Raw genomic sequence first — 18,426 nt, forward strand, 5'->3', positions numbered from 1 at the left:
CACGCACACGGAGTGAAATCTTACGTCACATGTACCACAGCGAACAGACTTTTGTTTACCATAAAATGGCTTGACACATATAGAACAAGTATCACGACTGACCCCCATAGGAGCAGGCTAAGTTTATGCACTGGGTAACACAGAGACACTGTACAGAAGCTTGCAGCTGATGTTGAAGAGATGTAGCGGGAGCACACAGCTCAGCACGTCCGCTCACTCCGAGCACTCAAACATAATAATAATAATAATAATAAATTTAGTTGTAGAAGAAGAAATAATTAGTATAATTAGCAAATTAAAATAAACTCTTCGGGGTATGATGGTGTAACAAATAAAATTATAAAACTGTGCAGACAACAAATTAGTAAACCTCTAATTTATGTAATTAATAAGTCGTTAACCATGGGTCTATATCCAGAAAGATTAAAATATGCAATTATTAAGCCAGTATACAAAAAAGGGGAAAAGGCTGTTATAAGTATGAATGAATGTATAAGAGGTGGGCCTTCTCGGCCCTTGCACCACGACCTACAGTGGTCTATTGTGCTTATGTTATAAGTAACTACAGGCCAATATCTATAGGAACTAGGTTTGCAAAAGTTTTTGAAACAGCAATTTTTAGAAGACTCAATGATCATATCGTAAAACATAAAATATTACTTTCAGAGCAGTATGGATTCCAAAATGGATTATCAACCGAAGATGCAATGTTTAAATTAACCAATGTAATACTTACAGCCTGGAATAGAAAAGAGTATATAACTGGTATACTTTGTGACATAGCCAAGGCCTTTGACTGCGTTAATCATGATTTTTTATTAATGAAACTGCAGTACTATGGAGTGCAGGGTGTATTATTGCAGTGGTTTAAATCTTAGCTCCAATATAGGACAGCTAAAGACTACTATAATTTAAAAATAAAATTGGATGTTGTTTTTAATAACATGTTTACATGGTTTCAAAATAATCAATTAGTGTTAAATCTGGATAGAACAAAAATGATAAAATTCACCCCAACAGCAGCTATGAGCTACCTTCTATGTACATTCTTTTTTAACAAAAAGCTGAAAGAAGTAGAAACGATAAAATTTCTTGGCTTGCAGCTGGACAATCATCTGACTTGTAAGGGACATATCAAAATTTTGCTTCACAAGTTGAGCACATTTGGTTTTCTAATGTGAAAATTATCCTGTATATTAAATATAAATAGTCTTAAAGCTATATACATGCATATTATCATTCACTGGTGAAATATGGAATAATATATTGGGGAAATACATCAGACAGTCATAAGGTCTTTGTTATACAAAAGAAAATAATAAGAATAATGATGGGAGTGGGCCCAACTCATACATATAGAGATTTATTTAAAAAGCTTGACATACTACCAGTCCCATGTGTATATTTGTTGCTAATAATTTGGATAAGTTTCAGACTAATATCTCTGTATATGTGATTGGTACCAGAAGGAATGACCACCTTCACATACCTTCAACACATTTATCATCCTATCAGAGAGGGGTGTATTATTCAGGCATCAAGATATTTAACAATCTGCCATCAAATATCACAGTTTTAAAAAACGATAAAAAGCAATTTAGATTTGTTTTATGAAATTTATGCAAAGTAACGTATTTTACTCTATTGATGAATTTGTCAAGCATGCAAGGGGCTCAAAAGTTAAGCGTTAATAAATAGTCTGTGTGCACGAATTATATAATGTAAATACAAAAGAGGCCTAGGCAATGCCCATCCAGCCTTCTGTAGCACATTCTAATAAACATATTATTCTATAATAGTGGTAGCCCCACAATTGTTGATATCGATCTTGACTTAAATCTGTGTGTATACTGTAAATAATCAGTGCAATTACTTCTTTTACTTTTCTTATATATCCATTTTATATAAATATAGGAATGGTGTTTATGAAGTAACAGACGCTTGCAGAAATCTTTTTTCTTTTAGCCTTAAGAGTTCTGTAACTGATTTCGGGTAAAGCTTAAAAAAAATTCTTATTCTACAATTGGTAATATTTTTATTAATACATACAAGTTTACAAATCTTACTGTATATCCCATCATAAATGGTCTTTCTGATTATGATGCCCAGAACCTAATAATACATAATATATTTAAACAAAAACATAAAAAAGTTACTACTATATATGGGAAATAAATGAGGTTTCAATTGCTAATTTTAATAACAAAAAAAGTTATGAGTCATGGGAAGATGTAATTAATGAAAAAGATATAAATACCGCCTTTAACATTTTTCTGAATGTATACTTAACAATACTTCACTCTAGTTTCCCCTTAAAAAAAGGTAATACCCACTCTGCCAATAAATCCTGGCTAACACCTGGAATCAGGATTTCATGTATAAACAAAAAAATAAGCTCTATTTAGCTCAAAGAAATAGTAATGATATAAATTTAATTAAGTTTTATAAGAAATACTGTAAAATTTTAATTTGTTATCAAACTTGCAAAAAAAAAAGACATAACAATAATATCATAACTCGTTCAAATAATAAAATTGCAACCGTGTAGAATATTGTAAAGAGTACTTTGAACATAAAACCTAATGTACCCAACATAAGTACTATAAGGGTAAACGGTAATTTATCCTCAGATTCTCAGATTATCGCTGAGGAATTTAATAAATATTTGATATCAGCTGTTCAAAATAATTGCTCAGCTAATGTCACTTCTAACCATGAAAATCTTATCTATCTAGGGCACGTAACCAACCTTTTCCCCTTACTGCATTAAAATGCGTATCATCGAAGGAAATGGAGGATACTATAAAATCCTTGAAAACAAAAAATTCATATGGATATGATGGGATATCCACTAGAATTTTAAGAGTTAGCAGTCCCTATATTTCTTCTCCTCCAACTTATTTGTGTAATAGAATGTTAATAACAGGCAATTTTCCACCATGATTAAAGTTTTCTGAAATAAAGCCCATATATAAAAAAGGTGATAAAAGTGACACATCTAACTACAGACCTATTTCACTGCTCACTTCAATTTCTAAGATCTTTGAAAAAGTAATCTATAATAGGATGCAACGACATATCAAGAATAATAATATTCTTACTGATGAACAGTTTGGATTAGAAATGCACGATCGACAGATGATGAAGCTTAGTTAGTTAGTTAGTTAGTTATTTAGAGAGGGTGGGTTTCCCCATGCATCGCGACCAGTTTGATCTATTGTGCTTCCCTCTATGATATTCTACCAGTCTCTATACCCTACCGATAGATGGTGCGTACCATCAGTCCCGCCAAGCAAGCGAGTTCGGCCACTTGCTTAGCGGTATCTATAATGCTTCCCCCATCTATCAGAGGCCTTAGAGACTATTGTTGAGCGGGAAAGGTCCTGGAATTTGGCTCAGTGATCCCCTTTGGGGATATGAGGTTCTTTTACATGCCGTAAAGTTACAACACGGGACACAGCTTAAAGTCCCTCCCGGAGGACTTGTTCCCTGAATTTTTCTGCTCTTAAAAATTCGACAACCTCCGCTGGGTATTTGAACCCGTGTACCACGAGTCATGAGGTGGGAACGTTACCTCTAGACTACGGAGGCCGCTTGATGAAGCTTACTATCTCATTAATAATATCATGACTGCTTTAAATAAAAAAGTATTTGTGAGCGGTGTTTTTTGTGATCTTCACAGGCCTTTGATTGTGTCAACTATGATATTCTGAAGAAAGTCGTCTTCTGGGTTTAGGGGCCGTGTATTTTTCGTTTTGGCCGACGTTTCGGAGGAACGTATGGAGGCGATACGTTACTCCAAAACGTCGGCCAAAACGAAAAATACACGGCGCCTAAACCCAGAAGACGACTTTCTTCATAGTCATCGCCATGAAAACCTCAAAACTTACATATGATATTCTGCTTTCAAAGTGGGAACATTATGGGATTAAGGGAAGAGCTAACATTGTGATTAAATCCTATTTATTAGATAGATACCAGAGAGTAATAGTTGTTTCTGACTCAATTAAATTCTACTCTAAATGGGAGCCTGTTACCGTTGGATTCCCTCAAGGATCCATACTTGGTCCCCTGCTTTTCCTTCTATATGTCAATGATTTGCCTAATGCCATACCTGATGTATCCAATCCAGTCTTGTTTGCGGATGATACAAGTCTAATAATTACTAATCCTGATACCCCAAGATTTAAAAAAGATATAAATATAGTTTTAGAAAAATTAAATAAATGGTTTAGTAGTAATTTATTACTACTAAATCCTACAAAAACTTATTTTCTACAATTTGTAACTAAAAACACAAGAGCTCTTGATTTACATATACTATGTGGGAAAAAACAAATAACCAATGTGAATGTTACAAAATTTTTAGGTTTGGTTATTGATCATAAATTGTCATGGCAAACCTATATTGACCAAATGATACCCAAACTAAATAAGGCATCCTATGTAATTAAGAGCATTAAAACCTCTTTTATCCTTGGAGTGCCTAAAAACTGTTTATTTATCCCTAGTATCATAAGATACCATAATATCTTATGGTATAATATTCTGGGGGAATTTGGCCCACGCAAAAATCATATTTCAAATACAGAAAAGAATAATAAGAATTATTACCAATTCTCGTAATGTGGACTCGTGCTGTAATTTATTTAAGGAGTTACATATACTGCCACTTCAATTGCAATATATATTTTCCTTATGCTGGTTGTCAAGAATAGAGAATGCTACATAACAAACTCTGATGTCCATGCCCGTAATACCAGATTTAATCATGACTTGCATCTTCCGGTGGTAAACTTAATGATATTTCAGAAAGGTGGATGGTATTCTGGTATCAAACTTCATAACCACCTCTCTCCAGAGCTTAAACAATTATCTTACGACATCCCTGGATTTAAAGTGGCGTTAAAGAAGTTTCTTATCACCAATTCCTTTTACACTGTTGAAGAGTACTACTGCTGGAATAAAGATTGATCCCTCATGTATATTTAAATAAACACCGTTGCCTATTGCTAGGATGCAACGGACTATGGAATAAAATACACAGGAAAAAGGTACTATTACTCTTGTGATATAGGTGTATTATATATTAAGAAATTATATTTTACATGACTATATTAAGAGTCTTGGTGGTCTCTTGATCATGTATGTAATTTTATATGTTATTTTGATATATGGTATGTATTGTTGTATAGCAGTCTTGCTGTATTGAGTATTTAAAAATTTGATGATGATGATGATGACTATCTGATTATGTATGTATATTCATATGTTATATCTGAGGCAGACGCCTCCATGGAGTTTGTAGAACTGTAAATAAATGAATGAATGAATGTTCTCAGACAAGATGTCCATCATTGTTGCCCTTTGGTCCTTGCACTGTTTACAGTCCCAGAAGATATGTTCCTCCATTTGCAGCCCATCACCACATTTGCATTCGGCCGTGGACACAACGTTAAATCCGTTTATGCTTGCTTTAAGACTGGTGTGTCCCACTTTCATACAGTTTATTGACACGAAGGTTCAGCAGTTCATTTATATCTGTCGGAACCATGGAGATGAGCCTTTCCTGTAGTACCTTTCAAAGGCCGTGGGGATTCGTTGCATTGACCATGCAATGCCCTCAATCTGCTAAAGTTGGAACTAACTTCGCCGACAAGCAGGGGGTCGCTTGGTCAGTATAGTTCGCTTGCAGACTAGAACCATGGAGTTCATTCAAAATAAAGTACTGGATTGCACCTTATGTGCATTAGCCATTTTTTCCATATATGGGTAATGATTTAGTCCTTTGTTTGCAATCTACTATGATGTGGTATCTCCCACATTCTGAATCCCGGAGCTTACAGCGGCAACTTTCATTTTATATATATATATATGTTGTAGTTAGGAGAAACAGATATAAGACAGATATAACTCTGTGACATTATGTGCTAAGACAACCTAAATGTGAATTAATTAAACCAAACGTGACCTTTACCCAAACTAAGCGTCCTCACATTTTATGAAATATAATCAAACCTCAAACTCTGGTCTATTTATATCTAAGTGACTGAATTCATACTTCAAAAATGATGCAACATATTATCACAGTAAGAACTTCATAAGTATAGCTCACCACATTCTAAAGTTACTCAAATTGTTGGTACTATTAATAATCAATAAACGTAGAGTTATCCCTGTACTTAACTAAGTAAGCACTACACCATGAAGGTGTACAGGGGAGTGAATGTATAGACCCTAGTTTTCTTGACTTGGGCACTAGCTGGAGGTGAGTGGTCAGCTTCACACCCCAGCCGCATTACCCCCGGGGAAAGAGCCCCCAGTACCCATTGGATAGGAGGTTGGGTGGACCCCAGAGTCGGTCTAAAAGACATGGAGAATTGAAAATTCTTGACCCCACTGGGACTCAAACTCCGATTCCTCAGTCGACCAACCAGTAGCTAGTTGCTATACTGACTGTGCTACTTCACAAAATATGCAGATAGACTTTTCTACTGGAATATGATGCTAACAGATCACTCTTTTGAATTATGCATTTAAATAACATGTACATAATATAATTCCTACCTTTGCTGCTCTTATTAATGTTTTAGCTATGTTCATGTCACCTTGGTGATTTTGTCCGACTTCAGCAATTATGAAACATGGATGTGATCCTCCAACCCATCTACCTGGAGCCAATTCAATCTCCTTTGTCATTGGTGACAAGAGAATAGTTCTATGATCTTCACTGTAATTGAATAAGAGCAATTATATTAATGGGCTTCAAAACCATGGATGCTTGGGGGGGGGGGACCATGAATCTGCCTCCTCCTCCTCCTCTGGAGTTTTTTAAAAAAAAGGAAATACACCAAATATTAATACCAAAAATTAAAAATATTTTAAAACAATATACTTCTATTCCACATACTCTAAGAAGATTGTAGAAAGTCTTAATGGCTTAAATGTAAGTTCATAAGCAAATTTCTGGCTGTTCCTTTTGTAAAAAAATCTGGCTGCATCTATCCACTTAATCATACTTTTTCAAAATACATACTCCTTTATCAGTCCTGTTCGAATGTGCAGTGAGTCTTCTTGGCAACACTTCTGTGAAGCAAACTTTTTCGATACATGATGGCCAACTTCACATAGACTGGGGCTATTCAAGAACAGGGTGCTGAGGAGAACATTTGGGCCGAAGAGAGATCAAGTGACAGGAGGTTGCAGAAAACTGCATAATGAAGAGCATCATAACTTGTACTCTTCTGAAAGTATAATTAGAATTATCAAGTCAAAGAGGATGAGATGGGCAGTGCATTTAGCAAGTATGGGGGCGAGGAGGAATGCATATAGAATATGGGGGGAAAGCCAGAAGAGACTGCTAGGAAGATGGATAATATTAAAATGGATCTTAAAGAGATAGAATGGGATGGTGAATACATGTCATGTGAATACATTCTCTCGCTGATGATGTTTGTGATTGATAATCAAACTAAATTTTGTTCAGGTTTACATGTTCATGGTTTGAATACAAGAAATCGAAAGCAATTATATTTGCCAAACTCGAATCTTTCTGCTTTTCAGAAAGGTACTATGCTTACCGCTATTAAACTATTCAACAGATTGCCCATAACCATTCAAAGTCTTAAAGAGGATAGAATTAGTTTTAAAAGCTGTCTTTATATCTTATGAATAATTCCTTTTATACAGTTTCTGAATATGTGGAGCATAACATAAACAATTAGTTTTAATTATTGTTATCTGTGTGTTTGTTTAAATTCTTTGTATTTTTTTATATGATGACCTTCATGTCCATTTGTTTTGGACTTATGAAATGAAATGTATGTATGTATGTATAGTATGGATTTGATTGATCTGGTTTGGGATAGGGGGAATGCAGCACGAATGTGGAGAGTAGGACTGCATACACATAGGATATTGGTGGAAATGTCAGCAATGCATTGATCTAGCTCAGGATAGGGACCAGTGGAAGGCTCTTGTGAACACGGTAATGAACCTTCTGGATCAATAAAACGTAGGGAAATTCTTGAGTAGCTGCACAACTGGCGGCTTCTGAAGAAGGGCTCCATTCCACGGAGTTAGTTTATTTAGTTACTGATATTTAAATACTGATGGTTACATTTGACAGAACTTTAGGTGGGGAAATCGGTTCAATAATAGTACAAAAAATGTTTAATGCGTTTTAAATACTTGAAGCAGACAAACGGAATTTTACCTTCTGTGATAGAAGTATTTGTTACCCTTCCTCTCGGCCAGAAGTCAGCGTCACGCTTGGGCCGGATTTATCCTCGATTCTCGTCGATATTCTTATTTTACAAGGCTTTCAATTGCTCATCTCAGTTAGCGACTGCATTTAATGAATTATAAGTTGAAATGTATGTCATAGTATGGAGTGGTGACCTAATTTATGGAACTATCCCATTATTTGCCTGCACTGAGGAAAATTACGAAAAGCTTCACAATGACAGTTAGGCCATGGGCCTTGATTTGGGCTCTAGGTTTCCCGACCATAATGTCCCGGATTCAAGTCTCTCCCGGATGGAGATCAAATACCGTAATACCGTTGTCGTCTTAACAGAATTTTCTGCATCAACGAACTTTTACAAGAAATCACTTTGATTTTCTCGCTGATCAAAAACTCACATGAAAATACATTATGGTGAAACATTTTTAACGAGAAAATTTACATTTACTTGTATGCATTTTCTACCAGCAACCAATCAGATTTTTCCGAATCGCGTCTACCCTGCTTAGATGTGTTATCTTTACTATGTTTCACTGTATGGACAAGGGCACACCAAGGAAACTGGCAATCGCAACGCAATCTCAACTTCCGAGAATTGTTATCAGCCTGAGTTGAACACATGTTACTGAATGGAGCTGTTGAAACTGAGGGAACTACTTTGCCGTTTCCTCAATTTGCGCTGCGGCATTCAGTAATTATTGTTCAACTGAGGCTGATAATCAATTCTCGGAAATTGCGGTTGCGTTGCGGTTTCCTTTGTGTGTCCGCGGCACATATTTTGTTATCATTTTCAGAGAATCAACACAACTAATATCATGCAATACAGGCCATAATCCCTCGTAGGGATCATCTTCTAATATGATGCAGTACTGCAGCATCTTATATCATTACGGAGTATTAAGATCGATGCAGAATAACGGTTACATTTATGAACACGGGATCATTCGGATGCACCACAGGTATATACCACAACTAGACTTGTAGGAAATTTCGTGTGCGTTGCTTTGATTAGAGGTTGGCATACCTGATCCTCTAGTCGGTTGACCACATAAATTCAAAATACGGCGCTTAAAAAGCGGTTAAAGTTTTGTTGAAGTTGCCTTTTGTAGTATATTGTGACGCGCTGCAACTAGGTTGTAAATTCTGAAAGAGGTATGTTCGTTTACACGTAATTGTTAAAATATATACGTATAATATTTGTATCGTTATTATAATGACTACGTTCAGTTATAAAGCCATTTTCCCTCCATTAGGTGTTTATGCTTCCGAAGTTTATGTGCTGGTGCAAGAAAAACAGTTTCGTATAAATGTCGGAGGGAGATAATTATGCTTCTGTCACCTTAACGCCTCAGACGTTTTATGGAAAAGTCGAAAGTGGGAAGTCATGTGAAAGTCAGACAAATGAGAAACTGATGTGCAGAAATAGTGGGAAAGATTCGCAACTACAAAAATGGCCACGCCAGCTGGACCCAACAGCAACATGGAAAATAATGAGAAAGCAGCAAGATGCCTTAGAATATGTCCGAGTAAGGAAGAATGGCATGATGGCATTTGCATTTCAGGATAAATTTGGATGCCGCATGTTTCTGGTTGCCCATCCCACCGTGTTCTGGTTCTATGACTCCAGAAGAAGTTGCCAAGATAGATGTTCATATGAAATTATTTTAGAGCATGCTGTCTGTAAACTTTATTTTGATTTGGAATTTTATCGTGAACATAATCCTCATCACGATGGACACAGAATGGTGGAATCGTTCATAAAAATAATATCATTTCATCTCAAAAAGGAATGGGGTATAACTGCTGACAGACGTCACGTGCTAGACCTAGATTCAAGCACAGAAAATAAATTTAGTCGACATTTGATATTTATGTTGCCTAATGCTATCTTTCAGGACAGCTACAACGTAGGAAATTTTGTAAAGGATATGTGTAGTGAACTTCGAATTTATATTAATGAACACTCCAAGAAGACAGAGGATGGAGATAAAGTTAATGATTCTTATGGCAACATTATTGAGAGGTTGCATGTCTGTGAGTTGCTTGTTCTGGATAAGAATGGTTCATATAGGTTGTTCTGTGATGAAAGTGTATACACCAAAAATAGGCATTTTCGTTTGTACATGTCTACCAAGTTAAATAAGAATGCACCATTGATAGTAAGTCAAGAAAATCAGTATAAACCCACAACTACTTGTGAGAAGGATGAAAGTAATGATACGCAATTATTTTTGGATTCACTCATAACATATATTCCAGTTCATGTAAATAATTTAAGAATTCTTAAATATGGATATTGTAGCAACCAAGAATTTTATTCAGGTTACCGCTCTCCCAAAGTATCATTTGAAGGTCTACTGTCTAGCTGTAATGTAAAATCTCCATACCCTGAAGTGGATAAATTTATAATGGAAACAATTTATCCAGGACGGATATGGCGTTGGTCATATTTTAGCAGTGGGAATCATATTGTATATGATATAATTGGCTATCGCTACTGTGGCAATATAGGTCGTCAGCACCATAGCAATAACATAAAATATGTGGTGAACCTTTCAAATTATACCTATTACCAAAAATGTCACGACCCAGATTGTGCAAATTATCGCTCTGCAGAGTGCAAGTTGCCAGCAGAACTCACATTTTTTCTTGAAGATGACAGTTTCCTTCATGCTGCAGAAGATAATTCAAGATTTTCAACAACATTGGGATATTTTGGAATTCAGGAAGAAGACTTTGTGCAGTTAGTAGATGCTGTGGAATGTACTGAGAATGACTCTTACAATCTTTTGCCTCCAGAAGATGTTTCTTCAGTTCCATCAAGTTTTCCTAATTATGGAATATCTGATAATGATTTATTATCAGCCATGGATGTTGTAGAAAACTAAATAAAATTCCAGTGTTGAAGTTTGATGTCAGCAGTAACTACATCTTTTCAACAGTACTGTGTTGAATGTCTCATTTTTCAGTGACCATGCCTGTTACGGGAAAATATGTACCATTCAGTGATGGTGAAAACTCTGCATCATTCATAAAAGAGCACAGCTGTATATTATATGCACCTGATGATCTTGCCCGGGCTCCAAAGTGTCACCAGCAGCGAACTGTGCTGCAGGACCTCTGTCTCAACACCAGACAATCTCTTCATCATGAGAAGGTAATGTTTCTCACCACTGACATAAGGCAAATAAGATAACCTAGCTATGCACATAACTTGTACTCTTTGCCAAATATAATTAGAATGATGAATTCAAGGAGGATGAGATGGGCACGACATGTAGCACAAATGGGGGCAAAGAGGAATGCATATAGGATATGGGGGGAAAAGCCAGAAGAGACTGCTAGGAAGACCATGTAGGTGGATGGATAATATTAACACTTCACGGACCGGTGATTTAAATCACTCTGGGGACCGGCATTTTTAAACCTACTACCCTAACTTGTGCACTGTTCACTTTAAAAATTAATATAAAATCTCCTAATTAATTTTATGAACTAAAATTTTTGGAGAAGACTTACCAGAGCTCCTAGAAGTGCTTCAGAGTGTGATATTTCTGGAAACATTCCCCTCTGTGAAGAGGCATGATGCAGAACTTGCAGACGTAGGAAGTCTTGCTTCACTTCTTGTGCACAGCGCACACACGGCACTGCCTAGAAGGATACTTCCCCATCGATTGTTCGCTCATCACAATTTTCACTAGGGTATATTTTCGCATATCACCCGAGAGTCGCCCAGGGGGGTCCATATGAGGCCTCCACGGGGTGGGAGTAGATGGTCCCGGTCGTACTATGTCTGTGTCTGACACAGGTTCTGCCACCACCATGAGGTCTGTAGCCCAGGCTTTTGCCACATTCATGAGAAATGCCTTGTATTTCAAAGTTGAATTTTTGTTTAGCTCTTTGAAAACCAAAAATGAATTGAAAAGGGCACAATTTATAAGCCACAAGGCAACTTTCTTCATCCATTTTACTGTTTTCCTAGGAAGGGAATAATAGGCCAAGTATTGGTCGGCTCTATCATCTCCCTTCATGAACATGTAGTACTGAGAAATACAAAGAGGCTTCTTCTTCACTTGCCCGTGTCGTCTTTGAACATCGACCATGCTCAAATTGTGAATAGTGGAAATCATATTCACAACGCGAGTATCCCTCCAGGACTGAAGAAGAATGTCCCCCTTCCTCCTGAATGTGGTGTCACCATGTTTCAGGGATTTACACTCCTCTTTCAGATCTGGAGGAAGGCCTCTGTTCACCCTGATTGTACCACAAATACGTACTTTCCTTGAAAGTAGGTATTCTGCAGTTGCCACACTGTTATAAAAATTATCTTGATAAACGTGATAATTTTGATCCAGATAGGGATCCAAAATGGAAACAATAGTTTCTTGCAATTTCTTGCCTTTACCGGAATAAATTTCTAAATTTCCAATATAGCCTGTGGTGCTTTCCGTGACTACACAAACAAGTAGGCCATACTTTGTGAGTTGCCAGGATTATACATTCAAAAACGAAGGCTTCCCCTCCAAGGAATCACAGATTTGTCCAAAGACAGTTGCTGCTCTGGCTTATAAACTGTCTGAAATTTCTCAACAAAAATGTCTAATAAGGGCTGAATTTTGAAAAGCCTGCTTGTTGATTGTGGTTGCAGTTCATTATTATTGAAATGCAAACACCATATCTGCTCAAATCTCTTACGACTCATGAGTTTGCCAAAAATGGGAATTTCTAAAAATGAATCAGTGCACCAATAGTCTTTCAAATTATCCCTCTTTGTAAACCCCATTAGAATGATCACTGCCAAAATATTTTCATTTCTGCTAAGTGACATCCACCCACTTCAACAAATTATAGGTACTGTCGTACGCCTCACGGTGTTGGAGATAGTATCTGTTGGTCTCCTGACACAACATGTCAAAGAAACTATCTCCAAAAAACAGTTCAGCTACTTCAGACACTTGCTTAGGGTCCGATGGCATTTGTCTCACCCCTGGATCACCAGTAAACTTTCCCAAAGTGGGTGTTTTGTCCACTACCCCATGTGGCTGTCCCCGCAATGCTAGCACTCGCACTTTCATCGGAGCTGTCACTGTCACTTTCACTCTCTCTTCTGGTCACAATATTTTGGGGGCCCCTGACACTGCCTTCGCTATCAGAAGACGAAGCAGTTGGCAAGTCAGATAACTCATCGGAGATCAAATCACAGATTTCTTCTTCTCCTCCGAGAGCTCGCGCGGCCTTCAACTGCTTTTGTCTCTGAGCCATGTTGACACTGAGAATATCTTGCCTCACACATAGAAGCTTCGACTTGAACAAAGGGACTTTTCTTTAGAGTGAGAGGGGAATAGAGAGTGGTCATGTTGCTGACTCGGAAAACAAACATTCCGAAGGTCAGCTACGCAGTACTTTTACAGACACATGGCCACCAAAGCGAGGAATAGTGTGTTGCAACATAACGTGTCCTAAAAGCCTAAATCTAGGCGACTGGTCTGCCACGTTTAAAACCCAAACGCCTAGACCTAGACGTCCGGTCCGCGAAGTGTTAAAATGGATCTTGGAGAGATAGGATGCGATGTTATGAATTGGACTGATCTGGCTCAGGATAGGGACCAGTGGAGGGCTCTTGTGAACATGGTACTGAACCCTTGGGTTCCATAAAATGCTGGGAATTTCTTGAGTAGCTGCATAATTGTCGGCTTCTCTAGAAGGGTTCAGCTCCATGAGCGAGTGATAGCTATGCACATGGGTGAAAAGATACGTGTAATTCTTTCCATAATGTAAAGCAGCAGAACACCCAAGGCCACTGAATGATGATGGAAATGAGCAAACTGCTACATGATTTGCTTTCGTATGAGAAAGAAAAGGACAAAAGTACATACACATTATTGAACCAAGAATACATATGTATATGTACAATACAATACATATATATTTTATATATGCAAGTGATGTGTAGTCCAGATACTTGTAAAAAGTTAAGCTATCCCTGTAACAGGCCATGAAGGCCCATAGGGTTGTGAGACGTTGAGGGTCCCACATTATCTAGACAATCGGCTCAAAGATGGCAGTAAGGTTGTCAGCCTTAAGCGCTGGCCGCTCTTTACTCCCCAGGAAAATTATTTAATTAATTCCTGGTACTCATTTCTGTTAGAGGCTGAGTCAACCTCAGGGCCATAGTGTGGCCATAAGGATTAGGTCAATTGAAAAAAGTCCAATGACCTCATCAGGACTTGAACCCGCGACCTTCCGGCTTGTAGCATAGTGCCTCAACCTATGCTACCGCATGCCCCTGTCCAGATACTTGTACTTATGTTAAAAATGTGTGTAATTTTAATGTTCTTACATTTTATATTGTCTCTGAGAGTGAACAGCTTCATTAAAATTTTAATTGTTGGTCATATTGTTTATGGACAAGGCATAAAACTGTATGCAAATAATACACAAAAACACCGAAAATTATAAGATGTAATTACTTTGTGTACTCATGCATGTGAGTGAGTGGGTGAGTGAGTGAGTGGTCTGACTGAAAATAAGGCCACACTGAAACTATTATACACCAAGCAAGTTGGATCAAGCAGTAGCACTTCTGACTTGTGTTCAGGGGATGCCCAATCTGAATCTCAGCCAAGACACAGTCTATCATGGCAGTTTCGTTTATGGGTTTCCTCAGTCCCTCCAGGCAACTGCCAGGAGGGTACATTAAATTAGATTGTGACCATTCCGTTTGACACCCTTTTCATTCATTCTTTGCTGTCATGCAGTCTTTTAACACTGCTTAGTCTGAGCTACCAACAGCATCATTAAATAAATTGCAAATTCTGAGTTTATTGACATTATAAATGAATTGGTAATGATTAATTAATAGGTTGCAGCAAAAAAGCAAACCCAGATAGTGATGCAGAAGCTGTAGTACCATATGTGACTTATTAACCTTAGCAGGTCACTAGAATCATGTCATTGCTCTTACACATACACAGTCTGTAAATGGAGAGATGCATGCTCAAAACCGGACCTGAACAAATTTTTCGTAGATCTAGGGGACCCCCTCCCCCTCACATAAATTATGAGTCTGGATCAAACTGAAGAGCAATTTTAATTATTAATTTCAGTTACCAGATGTAAAATACACGTTTTTTTCATAGAAATTCCATATTATGGCAAATATATCTTTGAACAGTTTAGTCTTCAAGCCCAGTACTGTTAATCAGTGTACATGTGAGACTCTGTATGAAGTCTAAGTTTTGAAGTTTTCAGAGCAGTTGTTATGATTGTTGTTTTCTGTGTTGCAACATGATGTCACAACCCAGGAGATCAAAATTTGTACAGGGCATACATGATCATCTCTTGTTTTGAAAATGAAGTGTCAGTTTTCAGTTTTTGAAAGGTCAAATTTTTCCAATATTTGTCAATTTATATTGATTAATCTTTAACGTACGGACTTTTAAATTGCTGGGAGCCCTCTCCAACCGGAATTTAAATGACCCTAAGTTTTTAACATTGCACACTTTAAAAAAAATACAAATTTCCCGTTCTGTGCAACATAGAAATACGAACTAAAAACTACCTGAGAGGCAATAAAACTTTCTACATATACACAAAATGCAATTTTTACAAATGAAAATTAACTGATTATTTTGCCATGAAATGCAAAATATAATTTTTATTATGTTATAAAATTCCAGGGGAATTACCTGTAGTTTTTTTTTTTCAACTTTGAGACTTGGTGATATTGTAAATATAATCACACTATATACAATGGTATTTTGTTCAGACTGTATGTGAGTTTGAACTGCATCACTTCACAGTTTACGATACCTCATACTCTGATGCATGTGCCACTTTTTGAAGCAGTCCTTGACACACAGTGGAACATCACACTTTTTGCAATAGAAAATGGTGCTCCTGCTTTTCATATTTAGTGAAACACACGATGTCTTTGTTTCCCTTTGGTTGGCCAGTGTTGCGAATGTTTCACCTCCAGTCGACTCAGCTGGGCCCCAGATAACCTTGGCCTCCCCCGAGAAACGCCACTGACCGTGATATTCAACCATGAGACTTGGTGATATTGTAAATATAATCACACTATACACAATAATATTTTGTTCAGACTGTATGCGTGTTTGAACTGTGTCACTTCATAGTTTACGGCCACTCCTCAAAGCAGTCCGGCGACACACAGTGCAACATTACACTTTCTGCAATAGAAAATGGTGTTCCTGCTTTTCTTATTTAGTGAAACACACGACATCTTTGTTTCCTTTTGGTTGGCCAGTGTTGTGAATGTTTCACCTCCAGTCGACTCAGTTGGGCCCCAGATAACCTTGGCCTCCCCAGAGAAATGTCACTGATCGTGATATTCACCTTGTGCGATTGAAGAATCATCTTGGGGGAGGGGGTTTCCGACAGAATCGAATAAATTATGTTGACTGACAATGCGACACTTTCACCTGTTAGTAATACTCGCAAAATAGCAATGCAAAGTAATTATAATACTAGTCCAAAAGAGTGCAGGTCCGACACTGATACCGAAAGTCACAGTGGTGAAGATGCCTTTTACTCACAAAGTAATACTGGCTCAGTAGGTTTATACCTCTTCCAAGACACAAAATAAAAATGATATACAAAGAAATATATGACAGTCTCACACTGACTTTTTAACTGATAAAGAAACATTAGACAATCCAACACTGATTTCCTAACTGATAATTTGCCACTGAAAACCAATCCTTGAATGAGTCACACTTCCTTGAAGGCTTCGAAAGCACTCATCTGCAAGCACCGATGAATATTTCCTCATCAATTCTTGAAACAAAGCTGGGCTATATTTGGCTGACCAGGTAATAAACAGTCATATCTAAATGTAAATAGTATCAAAACCAGTATCCTGATAAACGATTTCATTGTTCAGAGCTAACAAATGAACCTCTGACATGACCTTGCATGGGTTTGTTTTGGTTTCAAACCCAAGATCAAACTGTCAGCACTCCCACCTGCGGCGTATATATATATATATAAAACATTTGGCCTTAATCATAAGTGTTTGGTATTCTGGTTTCACCATGAACAGCATGTCTGTGTCAGGTATCATGAGCCAACAGTTTTAAAATTCTTATACACATGTAGAAAATCTTTAGAATCATGCTCCAGGAAGCACCTATGCCATAGTAGCATAAAGCCAGGATTGTTGAACTCTTCTTGAAGTAGCCATATACAGCAAAAGCTGCATTATCCAGCACTGAATGATCCAAGAAGCTCTTTTAACCCCTCAAGCGTGTGCGACGCACCATATGCATCCGCTCAGTTACATGCATCTAGCGTGCATTTATGTGGGGGTATTTAAATCCCTCCCGGTGCTTTATTTTCGCAAGCATTGAAGGTTTTGTGCAGACATTTACCTAAATATTTTTAAATAACGAAATCGCTATTTGAAAAATTCCAAAAAATTATATTATATTTACAATTGTTTACAGTTCATTATTATAAATGTCTAATTACATTTTGTCAAGCTATTTCTTTTTTCCAGCTCCCATATCCAGTGTGTAGAGGTTGACCTGGGTGTGGTATTGCTCAAAATAAGGGTCTAGGCAGAGAGACGGTATCCCTGGGCAGTTTTTACACCTGTATCTGGTTTCTTTTCTCTTTCCGTTTTGTGTACACACCAAACACCTTCTTCTTCCAACTTTAAAAATTTCGGTTTTGGGATTTTCGTGAATGAAATGCTGACCCGTCAATCTCGTACATTCTATGTCGGTATCTGAAGGGCTCCCTTTGCGCTTTTCTAAATTCTGTCCATGGGACTTTGCTATGATCTTATTCACTAAGTTTATTCTGAATAACAGATGATCTTTCTTGTTACCAGCCTTGCAGTACAGAATGTAATCATTCAACACTGCCGTATTTACTAAGTGGTTGAATAATTTCTTGTACCACGCTTTTTGCCTTTTCCTTTCTAGCAAGAATGTTTCTAGTAGCTGATCTTTCAAGTTCTTCAGTTCCTCCCATATATTTATTATACTCTATTACACACATAGGTTTATTTACAAATTCTAACCCACCCTTTCGACTTACGGGTTGCATTTCGTCTGAATGTTTAGTAGTCAGCACTGAGACATCGCGCTTATCCTTCCACTTCAACGCCACCAATTTCCCACACTTTGCACTAACTACTTCTCCTTTCTTCAGTT

General features: G+C 37.3%; 1 protein-coding gene and 1 long non-coding RNA gene across 2 annotated transcripts in view; one reads left to right on the forward strand and one right to left on the reverse strand.

The window, feature by feature from the left end:
• Nucleotides 1-6,571: 6,571 nt before the first annotated feature.
• The window catches only part of LOC111868831, a 21,009-nt gene continuing 9,154 nt past the window's right edge, over nt 6,572-18,426 (reverse strand). The window contains exon 3 of the long non-coding RNA XR_002843572.2: nt 6,572-6,730. This is a non-coding gene — a long non-coding RNA (uncharacterized LOC111868831). The remainder of the gene's footprint in view (nt 6,731-18,426) is intronic.
• Nucleotides 9,305-18,426, forward strand: part of LOC111868830 (transforming acidic coiled-coil-containing protein 3) — an 87,520-nt gene continuing 78,398 nt past the window's right edge. The window contains exons 1-2 of the mRNA XM_023859843.2: nt 9,305-9,397; nt 11,215-11,402. Of these exons, the coding sequence (XP_023715611.1) occupies nt 11,220-11,402 (183 nt within the window). The 5' untranslated portion in view covers nt 9,305-9,397; nt 11,215-11,219. The remainder of the gene's footprint in view (nt 9,398-11,214; nt 11,403-18,426) is intronic.

Source organism: Cryptotermes secundus, unplaced genomic scaffold, assembly GCF_002891405.2.
Source record: "Cryptotermes secundus unplaced genomic scaffold, Csec_1.0 scaffold305, whole genome shotgun sequence".
Classification (NCBI taxonomy): domain Eukaryota; kingdom Metazoa; phylum Arthropoda; class Insecta; order Blattodea; family Kalotermitidae; genus Cryptotermes; species Cryptotermes secundus.